The sequence below is a fragment of the Phyllobates terribilis genome, unplaced genomic scaffold, assembly GCF_046119375.1.
Source record: "Phyllobates terribilis strain yellow unplaced genomic scaffold, ASM4611937v1 Scaffold_10__3_contigs__length_209671492, whole genome shotgun sequence".
Lineage (NCBI taxonomy): Eukaryota > Metazoa > Chordata > Amphibia > Anura > Dendrobatidae > Phyllobates > Phyllobates terribilis.
In genome coordinates, this window is record NW_027362770.1 from 108,548,997 (window position 1) to 108,569,827 (window position 20,831).

Here is a 20,831-nt window from a genome sequence, read left to right on the forward strand (position 1 = left end):
CTCAGGCACGGCAGATCCCAACTTGGAGAACGACCCAAACGACGGATGTCTCCCAGAACAACAAAAAAAAGGCGAACAACCAGCAGAAGAAGATGTATGATTGTTCAGAGCAAATTCAGCAAGTGGCAGAAACTCAGACGATCCCTCTTGATTGTCTGCCACAAAACAACGCAAGAACTGCTCAACATCCTGGTTTTTCCTTTCTGTTTGGCCATTAGATTCAGGATGATATCCTGACGAGAACGACAAATGAACTCCCAACCTGTCACAAAAGGCACGCCAAAAACGAGCCACGAACTGAGGACCTCTATCAGAAACAATGTCAGTAGGAACGCCATGAAGTCTGACAATTTCCTTGACAAAGGCCTTAGCGAGAGTTTTAGCGCAGGGCAGTTTGACGAAGGGAACCAAGTTACACATCTTGCTAAAACGGTCCACGACCACCCAGATGACAGTAAAACCCTCAGAGGGGGGAAGGTCAGTTATAAAGTCCATAGCCAAATGTGTCCAAGGAGCACTGGGAACCTCCAAAGGACAAAGCAACCCCGCAGCAGGAGTATGTGAGGACTTAGATCTAGCACATATAGTACATTGGCGCACCCACTTAATGACTTCCTTCTGCCATCCAGGCCACCAAAAACTGCGACCCACCAGTCTCTTGGTCTCAGAGATTCCGGGATGACCTGCCAACCGAGATTCGTGACACTCAACAAACAAATCTCTCCTAAAGGTCCCAGGCACAAACAACCTCCCATGAGGAGTGTTAGATGGGGCATTCTCCTGTGCTTCTCATCTTCCAAAACGGAGTCCAAAGCGGCTATCACAACACCTTCTTGTAAAATGTTCTCCTCTTTCTCAGCACCGACTATGGGAGAAAAACTGCGAGACAAGGCATCCGCCTTAACATTCTTAGTACCAGGGATGTAAGTAACGGAGAAATTAAACCGCGAGAAAAACAGTGCCCACCTAGCCTGACGGGCATTCAGGCGCTTGGCAGCATCAAGATATATCAGATTTTTATGATCAGTAAGAACCTGAACGGGAAATTCCGCACCTTCCAAGAAGTGGCGCCAGTGTTCAAATGCGAGTTTAATAGCCAATAATTCCCGATTACCAATATCGTAATTCAGTTCAGTCTCCGAAAAATTTTTTGAAAAAAAGGCACAGGGATGTAACCCATCCCCGTTATCCTGAGACAATACTGCGCCAACCCCCACAGAGGAAGCATCAACCTCAACCAAAAACGGCTTAGTCACATCAGGCTGCATAAGGATGGGAGCAGAGGTGAACCTCTCCTTGAGATACACAAAAGCTTCAATGGCCTCAGAAGACCACTGAACCGCATCAGCACCTTTCCTGGTGAGATCGGTCAGAGGTTTGACAATACTAGAAAAATTTTTTATGAATTTTCTGTAATAATTGGCGAAACCCAAAAACCTCTGTATCGATTTCAAACCAATAGGCCTAGGCCATTCCTGTACAGCTTGAACTTTAACCGGGTCCATCTCAAAACCTTCGCTGGAGATAATGTAGCCCAAAAAACTAATTCTCTGTACAGCGAACTCACATTTCTCCAGCTTAGCAAAAAGCGAATTGTCCATTAATAACTGTAATACCTCACGTACGCTCCGCCAATGAGACTCCAGATCCGGCGAATAAATCAAAATGTCATCCAAATACACAACCACATTTTTGCCGATGAAAGGTCTAAGGATGTCATTAATAAGATTCTGAAAAAATGCAGGAGCATTAGTAAGACCAAGAGGCATAACCAGATTCTCAAAATGACCCACAGGAGTGTTAAAAGCAGTCTTCCATTCATCACCCTCCTTCATGCTCAACAGATTGTATGCCCCCTTAAGGTCGATTTTAGAGAACCACTTGGCCCCCATTAACTGGTTAAACAGGTCAGGAATCAATGGCAGTGGGTAAGGATTGCGTACAGTAATTTTGTTAATCTCACGAAAATCCAGACAAGGATGTAAACCGCCGTCCTTTTTTTTTACAAAAAAAAATCCAACCGCCACAGGAGACTTAGAGGGCCTAATGTGACCGGCGGCCAAACTTGTCTGTATGTATTCCTCCAAAGCCTTTCTCTCAGGAATAGTAAGGTTAAATAAACGACTTTTAGGAAGAGTCGCTCCAGGGACAAATTCAATAGAACAATCATAGTCTCTATGGGGAGGCAAAACCTGCGATTCCTTCTCAGAAAAAACTCTCCAAAAATCCTGAATAGGAACAGGCAATTCTCCCCTATCCAAAGCTGCAATACGCCCGTTACAACACTTGTCATAACATTTATGGCTCCAGGATTTAATTTCACTGGTAGACCAATCCAGTACAGGATTGTGAAATTTTAACCAGGGCAATCCCAATATTACTGGAGAAGGCAAGTTATTCAACACTACCAAATCCAATTTCTCATGGTGAACACCATTAATAGTGAGAGGAAATTCACAGACCTTGAGAGTAATATTCTTCAAAGGGGAACCATCCACAGAAACCATAGCAATGGGGGATGATAAAGGTTCGGGTTTTAAATTGAGTCTTTCCAAGAATCCCCCATCAATTACATTCAGAGTAGACCCACAATCAACAAACACCCGAAATTCCATTAATTTTTCCTGAGCAATCGTGGAAGCAGCTAAAAATACACCCTTGGAATTTAAACAGGCAATACGGGCATGACTGACCATTTTTTTTTTCTTTCTTGATACGAAGCTCACAGTCTTTAATTAAATGACCAGATTTTCCGCAATAGAAACACAAGCCTTCAGAAAATCTGCGATCTTTTTCTTGAGAGAGAGGTGCCATCGCTCCAATCTCCATCGATTCACCACTGTTAGTACACACATTCTCATAACCAGAAACTGACATAGCAGAGGATTTGCTCTCATTAACCCTTGCACGCAGTCTCCTATCCACCCGTATAGCTAATTGCATAGCCTGTTGCAAATCTTCAGGTGTAGGATAAGCAATTAGCAGGTCTTTAACCCTTTCACTGAGCCCAGCAAGAAATAGACTTTTCAGAGCAGAATCGTTCCACCCTGTTTGAGTAGACCAACGATGGAAATGAGTACAATATTTTTCCACATTACCTGATCCCTGTCTCAAACGTCTTAACTCAGTCTCAGCTGATGAGACACGGTCAGGATCATCATATAATAGTCCCAAAGCAGAAAAAAAACTATCCACTGAACTGAAGCATGTATCACTAGGTTGCAAAGAAAAGGCCCACTCCTGAGGCTCTTTGCGCAAAAGTGACATTATAAACCCTATGCGCTGGGAATCATCCCCAGAGGACTTGGGTCTCAAATGAATATACAATAAGCAAGCATTTTTAAATGAAAAAAATTCTCGGTGTTCACCAAAAAATAAATCCGGCAAACGTACCTTAGGCTCCAAGAAATGTGCTCCAGGACAGTTACTCACGTGTTGACGGAGCTCAGTCACCTCCAAAGAGAGTTCCTGCAGGCGTTTAGCCAAATCCAGAACCGACACCATGATGGAACAGAAAAAATCTTTCCTTAGAGCATTTGCTGGGCTGGACTTACTGTTATGTTCTGCTACCAGAGCTAAGGAAAGAGAGGAGATCTGTCCCCACGATAGAACTCAGCTAAATCCCTATGATGTAACAGGGAACCTGATCCTGCGATCAGACCTGCTAAAGTCCTAAGCTAGTCTGTACGGAGACCTATAGATGTGGGGAAGGAATCCCTACAAGTACTAAGGACTGGGAGGAAAATGGGACACCTCCTAACAGAAATAGTAGCAGACAGACAAACAAACAAAATATATAGAACATAGAGGTCCGTAGACCAAGCAAACTAACAGAGTTAGATACTGAGCACAGGCTAGCTAGAAAGTAGTTAAACAATGAAGTCCAGCAAAGCCAGAAGGGCGGAGCAGGATTAAATAGGCCAACAAGGTCATGTGACCAGCAAAGGAAAAAACCTAAGAACAAGGTTCTAACACCTGCGCAGCTGCTCTGCCAGCTCTGCAACCAGATCCATGAACCCCGGGAAAAGGAAAAAAAAAAACACAACCGAAAAGGCCCCACACACAAATAAAACCACTTGTCAGTTTTTTTTTTCTTCCTTAATAATGTATGGCTGGTGATAATGTCATACAAGGTGTGGGAGAGCCTAAATGCAACACGAAGTGAAGAGGGGGAGGAAGCCCAAACACTATGGGAAGGGTGAATGGAGACCCCTAGGCAGATCTAATAACACCCTGCTACCCTACTGTCCCTATATAGGTTCCACACCTATCGCCGAGAAGGACCCTAAACCCTGTATGTCCCTAGACCTTGGCCCTAGATAGGAAGGGGGAGGAGTGAGCACTGGTCAGGCCCCACTACAAACTAAAGACAACACAGTAGACAAACAAAGGGGATTAACTTAACTTGAGCAGACACCAGAGGAGTAACGCCAACAGTCCTCCAAGAGCATCAGAGAAGAAGCTAGCCAACAGCTAGTGCTCCAAGCATGCGCAAAGGTAAATAGAAGTATCACCGGCGATTGCCTAGAGCAAACTGAGGGTTTTTAACTCTCATGCAAGCGTGTGTCAATCAGCAGCAGAAGGGAGGTCACCGCCAGGTCTTAAAGGAAGAAGGATTAAGAAGGTGTCTGCAATGCCAAGCGCAGTGACCTTCTACAGCTAGATCCAGAGCGACTGTCTATTACACCTGACACACCCGTGACAATCAGTCAGAAAGTAGAATGAGCATGCACACTTGAATGAATCTGATGTTAAGTGTTGCAATAATATTAGATAAGGGAGGTGTAATCTGCAACAACATCAAGTGTACATATACCATCTGGATAGTGGGAAACTGCGTGCTTCAGCGCTAGGTGATACTCTGCAGTATCCATCTCTCAGAATGGAAGAGTGAACAGGGGTGTGCAGTGAACCAGCCAATCAGATTCCAGGAGGTGTGTCCAACCAAGCACGGTTAACAGAAATGAGAGAAGGCATGTGTGACGCGGACCAATCGGGTTATAGGGAGCGTGGCTACTGACGAGGCTATGGAGGAGTGGTTAAAGTCTAGAAACAGCGCCAGCTCTGTCTGTTGATTTGGGAGAGGAAGGCCAGCGAACTTCATACAGAAAAGACATACCAAATCCAGGCTGAATGTGAACAGGTGTATAGGCGTCCAGGGTTGATATGATAGGCATGGTTAAGAGGGGAGGTAATGTTCAGGGATCTTGTGCCAAGTGTTTTTGCAACATAACTGATGGATTTGGATCCTCCTTGTGCACCTTTCCTTCTAGAAGTGCCTTGTTTTTCTTTACACATTCCTGCATAGTCAGACACAGCCATTACACAGTACACAGCAGGGGAACATTTATAAGATTATCTCAGCACAAGAACAATATTTTTAAACACATCCAATTATGGAAATAATTATTATTCCAAGATCTATTGATTAAAATGAACTTTATTCATGAGAGTACCCATTTAAACAACAGAAAAAGGAATAAAACTACTCAAGACGGTACAGATCTAAACGTCATCACTAAAAAAGTTTCCAGAGAAGCATGTGGAAGTGATTTACACAATCAGAGGATGGGACGGCTCTTCTGCAGACTCGGGTTGGTGCACACTGCTATCTGTTCTGTGCAAGTCATCCTGCAACTGTGTCAGCTGCTCTGGTGGTCAGGACTCCACGATGTCTGCGCGGCTCCTGTACATTGCTCTGATTCTTTTTTACTTTCTGAGCATTGTAAAGGCTTCCTGCCCTAAAGGTAAATCAAATACTTCAGATTACACAGCTAAATGGAACTCTTTATGGCGGGGTCTTATTATTTAGACTTTTATTTAAAGGGTCTTGCGGGTTTTTAGGTTTAATGTGTTCAATATGTACTAAACTGTAATTTCAGGAATTTTTTAATACGAGACTGGTAATTCATAAGCAGCATGCATTTTTGGAAAGATAGATAGATATGAGATAAATGATGGATTATCAGATATTCGTTCAAATAGTAAGAAGCTGATTGACCTTCACCTTAATACAGGGTCCTAATACATATACATAAAAGAAATAGTGAATATAAATTTTTATCTCCCTGTATCAGTGCCCTCATTTGCCCAATAAAATATTCTATTCACTATTCTAAGTGCTGCTTCTGTTTGTATATATAGATAAAGTCTAAAGAAAGCAGCAAAAAAAGACACCTTGAATTTTTTCATCAAGAACTTCGGAGAGTACCCGTTCTGTTTGTATAGATATTTTAGTTAAAAATTTAATTTCCAACTGGTGATCTAGGAATACATACACTTATAGCTGGAGACATATGAATACATACACTTATAGCTGGAGACATACGAATACATACACTTACAGCTGGAGACATATGAATACATACACTTATAGCTGGAGACATATGAATACATACACTTACAGCTGGAGACATATGAATACATACACTTATAGCTGGAGACATACGAATACATACACTTACAGCTGGAGACATATGAATACATACACTTATAGCTGGAGACATATGAATACATACACTTATAGCTGGAGACATATAAATGCATACACTTATAGCTGGAGACATATGAATACATACACTTATAGCTGGAGACATATGAATACATACACTTATAGCTGGAGACATACGAATACATACACTTACAGCTAGAGACATGAATACATACACTTATAGCTGGAGACATATGAATACATACACTTATAGCTGGAGACATATGAATACATACACTAATAGCTGGAGACATATAAATACATACACTTACAGCTGGAGACATAAATACATACACTTATAGCTGGAGACATATGAATACATACACTTATAGCTGGAGACATATGAATACATACACTTATAGCTGGAGACATATGAATACATACACTTACAGCTGGAGACATATAAATACATACACTTATAGCTGGAGACATATGAATACATACACTTATAGCTGGAGACATATGAATATATACACTTATAGCTGGAGACATATAAATGCATACACTTATAGCTGGAGACATATGAATACATACACTTATAGCTGGAGACATATAAATACATACACTTATAGCGGGTGACATATGAATGCATACACTTACAGCTGGAGACATAAATGCATACACTTATGGCTGGAGACATATGAATACATACACTTATAGCTGGAGACATATGAATACATACACTTATAGCTGGAGACATATAAATACATACACTTATAGCTGGAGACATATGAATACATACACTTATAGCTGGAGACATATAAATACATACACTCATAGCTGGAGACATATGAATACATACACTTATGGCTGGAGACATATAAATACATACACTTATAGCTGGAGACATATGAATACATACACTTATAGCTGGAGACATATGAATACATACACTTATAGCTGGAGACATATGAATACATACACTTATAGCTGGAGACATATGAATACATACACTTATAGCTGGAGACATATGAATACATACACTTATAGCTGGAGACATATGAATACATACACTTATAGCTGGAGACATATAAATGCATACACTTATAGCTGGAGACATATGAATACATACACTTATAGCTGGAGACATATGAATACATACACTTATAGCTGGAGACATATGAATACATACACTTATAGCTGGAGACATATAAATGCATACACTTATAGCTGGAGACATATGAATACATACACTTATAGCTGGAGACATATGAATACATACACTTATAGCTGGAGACATATGAATACATACACTTATAGCTGGAGACATATGAATACATACACTTATAGCTGGAGACATATAAATACATACACTTATAGCTGGAGACATATGAATACATACACTTATAGCTGGAGACATATGAATACATACACTTATAGCTGGAGACATATGAATACATACACTTATAGCTGGAGACATATGAATACATACACTTATAGCTGGAGACATATGAATACATACACTTATAGCGGGAGACATATGAATACATACACTTATAGCTGGAGACATATGAATACATACACTTATAGCTGGAGACATATGAATACATACACTTATAGCTGGAGACATATAAATACATACACTTATGGCTGGAGACATATAAATGCATACACTTATAGCTGGAGACATAAATGCATACACTTATAGCTGGAGACATATGAATACATACACTTATAGCTGGAGACATATGAATACATACACTTATAGCTGGAGACATATGAATACATACACTTATAGCTGGAGACATATGAATACATACACTTATAGCTGGAGACATATGAATACATACACTTATAGCTGGAGACATATGAATACATACACTTATAGCTGGAGACATATAAATACATACACTCATAGCTGGAGACATATGAATACATACACTTATGGCTGGAGACATATAAATACATACACTTATGGCTGGAGACATATGAATACATACACTTATAGCTGGAGACATATAAATGCATACACTTATAGCTGGAGACATATGAATACATACACTTATAGCTGGAGACATATGAATACATACACTTATAGCTGGAGACATATAAATACATACACTCATAGCTGGAGACATATGAATACATACACTTATGGCTGGAGACATATAAATACATACACTTATAGCTGGAGACATATGAATACATACACTTATAGCTGGAGACATATGAATACATACACTTATAGCGGGAGACATATAAATACATACACTTATAGCTGGAGACATATAAATACATACACTTATAGCTGGAGACATATGAATACATACACTTATGTCTGGAGACATATAAATACATACACTTATAGCTGGAGACATAAATACATACACTTATGGCTGGAGACATATGAATACATACACTTATAGCTGGAGACATATGAATACATACACTTATAGCTGGAGACATATGAATACATACACTTATAGCTGGAGACATATGAATACATACACTTATAGCTGGAGACATATGAATACATACACTTATAGCTGGAGACATATAAATACATACACTTACAGCTGGAGACATAAATACATACACTTATAGCTGGAGACATATGAATACATACACTTACAGCTGGAGACATATAAATACATACACTTACAGCTGGAGACATAAATACATACACTTATAGCTGGAGACATATGAATACATACACTTATAGCTGGAGACATATGAATACATACACTTATAGCTGGAGACATATAAATACATACACTTACAGCTGGAGACATAAATACATACACTTATAGCTGGAGACATATGAATACATACACTTATAGCTGGAGACATATAAATGCATACACTTATAGCTGGAGACATATAAATACATACACTTACAGCTGGAGACATAAATGCATACACTTATGGCTGGAGACATATGAATACATACACTTATAGCTGGAGACATATGAATACATACACTTATAGCTGGAGACATATGAATACATACACTTATAGCTGGAGACATATAAATACATACACTTATAGCTGGAGACATATGAATACATACACTTATAGCTGGAGACATATAAATACATACACTCATAGCTGGAGACATATGAATACATACACTTATGGCTGGAGACATATAAATACATATGTAGCACCCTGAGGATTCGGCTGCTACAGGGGTATTGCACCTCAACCCAGAGGTGTGATATTCCACTCCCGGGTAAGGATGGAGTGTGGATCTGAGCTCGGTAGGCTGCATGCACTACATACATCCCATTTCCGAGGAACAGACCAACGGTACTCCCACTTAGAAATATGCAGGTACGACCGAGTCTGTTCCTGGCTGGAGTGGGAGGGGGGGTGGAACATCCCAAGTAGTGTAGGGGCAGATAGGGGGAGCAGCCTGGGTAAAGATAGGAGCTCATTGGGTGCTGGTCACCTGAGCTCACACATAGAGGGTGTATATAAGGTGGGCACCATCAGAGAACAGGGTCAGTCAGTCTGTCAGAGTAAGAAGCAGAGGAGCAGAGCAGCCCAAGAGTGAGAGAGGAGAAGAAAGAGAGACCCAGAGGGGGAAGCAGAAGAAAAGGACTCCAAGAACCCAACTTAAATCCCCGGGTGAAGAGTCGGCATCAGGGTACCGGAACCCAAGCTGGTGGGGGCAAAAACACACCCCAGCCAGAGACCGGAGGCCGTGGGCAGCGTCTGCCACGGCCACCCACCATATCCACCACGAAGGCATACCACGTGGAGGGTCAGGGAACCCAAGGCCAAGGGTCTCCCAACAGAAGGCCCGAGGGAGCTGGACCTGGGTGGATCAATAGTGGGGACGGCCAGAGAAAGGACAGAAGGAGAGCTCAGGGTCACGCTCCGGACTCGCTTGGGGGTTGGCTGGATCCAGGACCTGGTGGATGCAGCACGGCTCGGGTGGTCACTTGAAGCTAGAGTGACCGGAACATCAGCAGTGAGTAAACACCCTTAACTGCATAACCCGACTCTGTCTTCCTTTAACACCTATGCTGCACCACCACAACCCCCATCCTCTGCACCTGACCCCCTGAGGCTATACCCCACCCGTTGGGGGTTATCTATCACAAGCTGCACCTATACCATCAGCCTCAGCGGACCCTGCTGCAGCGGCGGCCATAGTGACCGCAATACAACGGGTGGCGTAGTCGACAATAAAGAACTTAACAACATCTGTAGGACTGCCACATACAACTGAGTTTGACACCCTGGGCACGGACCGGGTCACAGCCACTCGGAAGACTACAACCCCCATCTGATCCGGCTCCGGATATTCCCCCTAAAAGAATATGGCCCAGGGGGCGCGTCACATACACTTATAGCTGGAGACATATGAATACATACACTTATAGCTGGAGACATATGAATACATACACTTATAGCTGGAGACATATGAATACATACACTTATAGCTGGAGACATATGAATACATACACTTATAGCTGGAGACATATAAATGCATACACTTATAGCTGGAGACATATGAATACATACACTTATAGCGGGAGACATATGAATACATACACTTATAGCTGGAGACATATGAATACATACACTTATAGCTGGAGACATATGAATACATACACTTATAGCTGGAGACATATGAATACATACACTTATAGCTGGAGACATATAAATACATACACTTATAGCTGGAGACATATGAATACATACACTTATAGCTGGAGACATATAAATACATACACTCATAGCTGGAGACATATGAATACATACACTTATGGCTGGAGACATATAAATACATACACTTATAGCTGGAGACATATGAATACATACACTTATAGCTGGAGACATATGAATACATACACTTATAGCTGGAGACATATGAATACATACACTTATAGCTGGAGACATATGAATACATACACTTATAGCTGGAGACATATGAATACATACACTTATAGCTGGAGACATATAAATGCATACACTTATAGCTGGAGACATATGAATACATACACTTATAGCTGGAGACATATGAATACATACACTTATAGCTGGAGACATATGAATACATACACTTATAGCTGGAGACATATAAATGCATACACTTATAGCTGGAGACATATGAATACATACACTTATAGCTGGAGACATATGAATACATACACTTATAGCTGGAGACATATGAATACATACACTTATAGCTGGAGACATATAAATACATACACTTATAGCTGGAGACATATGAATACATACACTTATAGCTGGAGACATATGAATACATACACTTATAGCTGGAGACATATGAATACATACACTTATAGCTGGAGACATATGAATACATACACTTATAGCTGGAGACATATGAATACATACACTTATAGCGGGAGACATATGAATACATACACTTATAGCTGGAGACATATGAATACATACACTTATAGCTGGAGACATATGAATACATACACTTATAGCTGGAGACATATAAATACATACACTTATGGCTGGAGACATATAAATGCATACACTTATAGCTGGAGACATATGAATACATACACTTATAGCTGGAGACATATGAATACATACACTTATAGCTGGAGACATATAAATACATACACTTATAGCTGGAGACATATGAATACATACACTTATAGCTGGAGACATATGAATACATACACTTATAGCTGGAGACATATGAATACATACACTTATAGCTGGAGACATATAAATACATACACTTATAGCTGGAGACATATGAATACATACACTTATAGCTGGAGACATATGAATACATACACTTATAGCTGGAGACATATAAATACATACACTTATAGCTGGAGACATATGAATACATACACTTATAGCTGGAGACATATGAATACATACACTTATAGCTGGAGACATATGAATACATACACTTATAGCTGGAGACATATGAATACATACACTTATAGCTGGAGACATATGAATACATACACTTATAGCGGGAGACATATGAATACATACACTTATAGCTGGAGACATATGAATACATACACTTATAGCTGGAGACATATGAATACATACACTTATAGCTGGAGACATATAAATACATACACTTATGGCTGGAGACATATAAATGCATACACTTATAGCTGGAGACATAAATGCATACACTTATAGCTGGAGACATATGAATACATACACTTATAGCTGGAGACATATGAATACATACACTTATAGCTGGAGACATATGAATACATACACTTATAGCTGGAGACATATGAATACATACACTTATAGCTGGAGACATATGAATACATACACTTATAGCTGGAGACATATGAATACATACACTTATAGCTGGAGACATATAAATACATACACTCATAGCTGGAGACATATGAATACATACACTTATGGCTGGAGACATATAAATACATACACTTATGGCTGGAGACATATGAATACATACACTCATAGCTGGAGACATATGAATACATACACTTATAGCTGGAGACATATAAATGCATACACTTATAGCTGGAGACATATGAATACATACACTTATAGCTGGAGACATATGAATACATACACTTATAGCTGGAGACATATAAATACATACACTCATAGCTGGAGACATATGAATACATACACTTATGGCTGGAGACATATAAATACATACACTTATAGCTGGAGACATATGAATACATACACTTATAGCTGGAGACATATGAATACATACACTTATAGCGGGAGACATATAAATACATACACTTATAGCTGGAGACATATAAATACATACACTTATAGCTGGAGACATATGAATACATACACTTATGTCTGGAGACATATAAATACATACACTTATAGCTGGAGACATAAATACATACACTTATGGCTGGAGACATATGAATACATACACTTATAGCTGGAGACATATGAATACATACACTTATAGCTGGAGACATATGAATACATACACTTATAGCTGGAGACATATGAATACATACACTTATAGCTGGAGACATATGAATACATACACTTATAGCTGGAGACATATAAATACATACACTTACAGCTGGAGACATAAATACATACACTTATAGCTGGAGACATATGAATACATACACTTACAGCTGGAGACATATAAATACATACACTTATAGCTGGAGACATATGAATACATACACTTATAGCTGGAGACATATGAATACATACACTTATAGCTGGAGACATATAAATACATACACTTACAGCTGGAGACATAAATACATACACTTATAGCTGGAGACATATGAATACATACACTTATAGCTGGAGACATATAAATGCATACACTTATAGCTGGAGACATATAAATACATACACTTACAGCTGGAGACATAAATGCATACACTTATGGCTGGAGACATATGAATACATACACTTATAGCTGGAGACATATGAATACATACACTTATAGCTGGAGACATATGAATACATACACTTATAGCTGGAGACATATAAATACATACACTCATAGCTGGAGACATATGAATACATACACTTATAGCTGGAGACATATGAATACATACACTTATGGCTGGAGACATATAAATACATATGTAGCACCCTGAGGACTCGGCTGCTACAGGGGTATTGCACCTCAACCCAGAGGTGTGATATTCCACTCCCGGGTAAGGATGGAGTGTGGATCTGAGCTCGGTAGGCTGCATGCACTACATACATCCCATTTCCGAGGAACAGACCAACGGTACTCCCACTTAGAAATATGCAGGTACGACCGAGTCTGTTCCTGGCTGGAGTGGGAGGGGGGGTGGAACATCCCAAGTAGTGTAGGGGCAGATAGGGGGAGCAGCCTGGGTAAAGATAGGAGCTCATTGGGTGCTGGTCACCTGAGCTCACACATAGAGGGTGTATATAAGGTGGGCACCATCAGAGAACAGGGTCAGTCAGTCTGTCAGAGTAAGAAGCAGAGGAGCAGAGCAGCCCAAGAGTGAGAGAGGAGAAGAAAGAGAGACCCAGAGGGGGAAGCAGAAGAAAAGGACTCCAAGAACCCAACTTAAATCCCCGGGTGAAGAGTCGGCATCAGGGTACCGGAACCCAAGCTGGTGGGGGCAAAAACACACCCCAGCCAGAGACCGGAGGCCGTGGGCAGCGTCTGCCACGGCCACCCACCATATCCACCACGAAGGCATACCACGTGGAGGGTCAGGGAACCCAAGGCCAAGGGTCTCCCAACAGAAGGCCCGAGGGAGCTGGACCTGGGTGGATCAATAGTGGGGACGGCCAGAGAAAGGACAGAAGGAGAGCTCAGGGTCACGCTCCGGACTCGCTTGGGGGTTGGCTGGATCCAGGACCTGGTGGATGCAGCACGGCTCGGGTGGTCACTTGAAGCTAGAGTGACCGGAACATCAGCAGTGAGTAAACACCCTTAACTGCATAACCCGACTCTGTCTTCCTTTAACACCTATGCTGCACCACCACAACCCCCATCCTCTGCACCTGACCCCCTGAGGCTATACCCCACCCGTTGGGGGTTATCTATCACAAGCTGCACCTATACCATCAGCCTCAGCGGACCCTGCTGCAGCGGCGGCCATAGTGACCGCAATACAACGGGTGGCGTAGTCGACAATAAAGAACTTAACAACATCTGTAGGACTGCCACATACAACTGAGTTTGACACCCTGGGCACGGACCGGGTCACAGCCACTCGGAAGACTACAACCCCCATCTGATCCGGCTCCGGATATTCCCCCTAAAAGAATATGGCCCAGGGGGCGCGTCACATACACTTATAGCTGGAGACATATGAATACATACACTTATAGCTGGAGACATATGAATACATACACTTATAGCTGGAGACATATGAATACATACACTTATAGCTGGAGACATATGAATACATACACTTATAGCTGGAGACATATAAATGCATACACTTATAGCTGGAGACATATGAATACATACACTTATAGCGGGAGACATATGAATACATACACTTATAGCTGGAGACATATGAATACATACACTTATAGCTGGAGACATATGAATACATACACTTATAGCTGGAGACATATGAATACATACACTTATAGCTGGAGACATATAAATACATACACTTATAGCTGGAGACATATGAATACATACACTTATAGCTGGAGACATACGAATACATACACTTATAGCTGGAGACATATGAATACATACACTTATAGCTGGAGACATATGAATACATACACTCATAGCTGGAGACATATGAATACATACACTTATGGCTGGAGACATATAAATGCATACACTTATAGCTGGAGACATATGAATACATACACTTATAGCTGGAGACATATGAATACATACACTTATAGCTGGAGACATATGAATACATACACTTACAGCTGGAGACATATGAATACATACACTTATAGCTGGAGACATATGAATACATACACTTATAGCTGGAGACATATAAATACATACACTTACAGCTGGAGACATAAATACATACACTTATAGCTGGAGACATATGAATACATACACTTATAGCTGAAGACATATGAATACATACACTTATAGCTGGAGACATATAAATACATACACTTATAGCTGGAGACATAAATACATACACTTATGGCTGGAGACATATGAATACATACACTTATAGCTGGAGACATATGAATACATACACTTATAGCTGAAGACATATGAATACATACACTTACAGCTGGAGACATAAATACATACACTTATGTCTGGAGACATATAAATACATACACTTATAGCTGGAGACATATGAATACATACACTTATAGCTGGAGACATATGAATACATACACTTATAGCTGGAGACATATGAATACATACACTTATAGCTGGAGACATATGAATACATACACTTATAGCTGGAGACATATGAATACATACACTTACAGCTGGAGACATATAAATACATACACTTATAGCTGGAGACATATGAATACATACACTTATAGCTGGAGACATATGAATACATACACTTATAGCGGGAGACATATGAATACATACACTTATAGCTGGAGACATATAAATACATACACTTATAGCTGGAGACATATGAATACATACACTTATAGCTGGAGACATAAGAATACATACACTTATAGCTGGAGACATATGAATACATACACTTATAGCTGGAGACATATGAATACATACACTTATAGCTGGAGACATATGAATACATACACTTATAGCTGGAGACATATAAATACATACACTTATAGCTGGAGACATATGAATACATACACTTATAGCTGGAGACATATGAATACATACACTTATAGCTGGAGACATATAAATACATACACTTATAGCTGGAGACATATAAATACATACACTTATAGCTGGAGACATATGAATACATACACTTATAGCTGGAGACATATGAATACATACACTTATAGCTGGAGACATATGAATACATACACTTATAGCTGGAGACATATAAATACATACACTTATAGCTGGAGACATAAATACATACACTTATGGCTGGAGACATATGAATACATACACTTATGGCTGGAGACATATGAATACATACACTTATAGCTGGAGACATATGAATACATACACTTATGGCTGGAGACATATGAATACATACACTTACAGCTGGAGACATATGAATACATACACTTATAGCTGGAGACATATGAATACATACACTTACAGCTGGAGACATATGAATACATACACTTATAGCTGGAGACATATAAATACATACACTTATAGCTGGAGACATATGAATACATACACTTATAGCTGGAGACATATGAATACATACACTTATAGCTGGAGACATATGAATACATACACTTATAGCTGGAGACATATGAATACATACACTTACAGCTGGAGACATATGAATACATACACTTACAGCTGGAGACATAAATACATACACTTATAGCTGGAGACATATGAATACATACACTTATAGCTGGAGACATATAAATACATACACTTATAGCTGGAGACATATGAATACATACACTTATAGCTGGAGACATATGAATACATACACTTACAGCTGGAGACATATGAATACATACACTTACAGCTGGAGACATAAATACATACACTTATAGCTGGAGACATATGAATACATACACTTATAGCTGGAGACATATAAATACATACACTTATAGCTGGAGACATATAAATACATACACTTACAGCTGGAGACATATAAATACATACACTTATAGCTGGAGACATAAATACATACACTTATAGCTGGAGACATATAAATACATACACTTACAGCTGGAGACATATAAATACATACACTTATAGCTGGAGACATAAATACATACACTTATAGCTGGAGACATATGAATACATACACTTATAGCTGGAGACATATAAATACATACACTTATAGCTGGAGACATAAATACATACACTTATGGCTGGAGACATATGAATACATACACTTATAGCTGGAGACATATGAATACATACACTTATAGCTGGAGACATATGAATGCATACACTTATAGCTGGAGACATATGAATACATACACTTATAGCTGGAGACATAAGAATACATACACTTATAGCTGGAGACATATGAATACATACACTTATAGCTGGAGACATATGAATACATACACTTACAGCTGGAGACATATGAATACATACACTTATAGCTGGAGACATATGAATACATACACTTATAGCTGGAGACATATGAATACATACACTTACAGCTGGAGACATATGAATACATACACTTACAGCTGGAGACATATGAATACATACACTTATAGCTGGAGACATATGAATACATACACTTATAGCTGGAGACATATGAATACATACACTTATAGCTGGAGACATATGAATACATACACTTATAGCTGAAGACATAAATACATACACTTATGTCTGGAGACATATAAATACATACACTTATAGCTGGAGACATATGAATACATACACTTATAGCTGGAGACATATGAATACATACACTTACAGCTGGAGACATAAATACATACACTTATGTCTGGAGACATATAAATACATACACTTATAGCTGGAGACATATAAATACATACACTTATAGCTGGAGACATAAATACATACACTTATGGCTGGAGACATATGAATACATACACTTATAGCTGGAGACATATGAATACATACACTTATAGCTGGAGACATATAAATACATACACTTATAGCTGGAGACATAAATACATACACTTATGGCTGGAGACATATGAATACATACACTTATAGCTGGAGACATATGAATACATACACTTATAGCTGGAGACATATGAATACATACACTTATAGCTGGAGACATATGAATACATACACTTATAGCTGGAGACATATGAATACATACACTTATAGCTGGAGACATATGAATACATACACTTATAGCTGGAGACATATGAATACATACACTTATAGCTGAAGACATAAATACATACACTTATGTCTGGAGACATATAAATACATACACTCATAGCTGGAGACATATAAATACATACACTTATAGCTGGAGACATATGAATACATACACTTATAGCTGGAGACATATGAATACATACACTTATAGCTGGAGACATATGAATACATACACTTATAGCTGGAGACATATGAATACATACACTTATAGCTGGAGACATATGAATACATACACTTATAGCTGGAGACATATGAATACATACACTTATAGCTGGAGACATATAAATACATACACTTATAGCTGGAGACATATGAATACATACACTTATAGCGGGAGACATATGAATACATACACTTATAGCTGGAGACATATAAATACATACACTTATAGCGGGAGACATATGAATACATACACTTATAGCGGGAGACATATGAATACATACACTTATAGCTGGAGACATATGAATACATACACTTATAGCTGGAGACATATAAATGCATACACTTATAGCTGGAGACATATAAATACATACACTTATAGCTGGAGACATATGAATACATACACTTATAGCGGGAGACATATGAATACATACACTTATAGCTGGAGACATATAAATACATACACTTATAGCTGGAGACATATGAATACATACACTTATAGCTGGAGACATATAAATACATACACTTATAGCTGGAGACATATGAATACATACACTTATAGCTGGAGACATAAGAATACATACACTTATAGCTGGAGACATATGAATACATACACTTACAGCTGGAGACATATGAATACATACACTTATAGCTGGAGACATATGAATACATACACTTATAGCTGGAGACATATGAATACATACACTTATAGCTGGAGACATATAAATACATACACTTATAGCTGGAGACATATGAATACATACACTTATAGCTGGAGACATATGAATACATACACTTATAGCTGGAGACATATGAATACATACTCTTACAGCTGGAGACATATGAATACATACACTTACAGCTGGAGACATATGAATACATACACTTACAGCTGGAGACATATGAATACATACACTTATAGCTGGAGACATATGAATACATACACTTATAGCTGGAGACATATGAATACATACACTTATAGCTGGAGACATATGAATACATACACTTATAGCTGGAGACATACGAATACATACACTTATAGCTGGAGACATATGAATACATACACTTACAGCTGGAGACATAAATACATACACTTATGTCTGGAGACATATAAATACATACACTTATAGCTGGAGACATATAAATACATACACTTATAGCTGGAGACATAAATACATACACTTATGGCTGGAGACATATGAATACATACACTTATAGCTGGAGACATATGAATACATACACTTATAGCTGGAGACATATGAATACATACACTTATAGCTGAAGACATAAATACATACACTTATGTCTGGAGACATATAAATACATACACTCATAGCTGGAGACATATAAATACATACACTTATAGCTGGAGACATATGAATACATACACTTATAGCTGGAGACATATGAATACATACACTTATAGCTGGAGACATATGAATACATACACTTATAGCTGGAGACATATGAATACATACACTTATAGCTGGAGACATATGAATACATACACTTATAGCTGGAGACATATAAATACATACACTTATAGCTGGAGACATATGAATACATACACTTATAGCTGGAGACATATAAATACATACACTTATAGCTGGAGACATATGAATACATACACTTATAGCTGGAGACATAAGAATACATACACTTATAGCTGGAGACATATGAATACATACACTTACAGCTGGAGACATATGAATACATACACTTATAGCTGGAGACATATGAATACATACACTTATAGCTGGAGACATATAAATGCATACACTTATAGCTGGAGACATA

At 39.0% G+C, this 20,831-nt stretch overlaps 1 protein-coding gene across 1 annotated transcript in view; it reads left to right on the plus strand.

Annotated features, from left to right (window-relative positions):
• Positions 1-5,566: 5,566 nt before the first annotated feature.
• LOC141164141 (proteinase-activated receptor 4-like) overlaps positions 5,567-20,831 on the plus strand; it is a 36,044-nt gene continuing 20,779 nt past the window's right edge. The window contains exon 1 of the mRNA XM_073649283.1: positions 5,567-5,747. Coding sequence (XP_073505384.1) covers positions 5,672-5,747 — 76 coding nt within the window. The 5' untranslated portion in view covers positions 5,567-5,671. The remainder of the gene's footprint in view (positions 5,748-20,831) is intronic.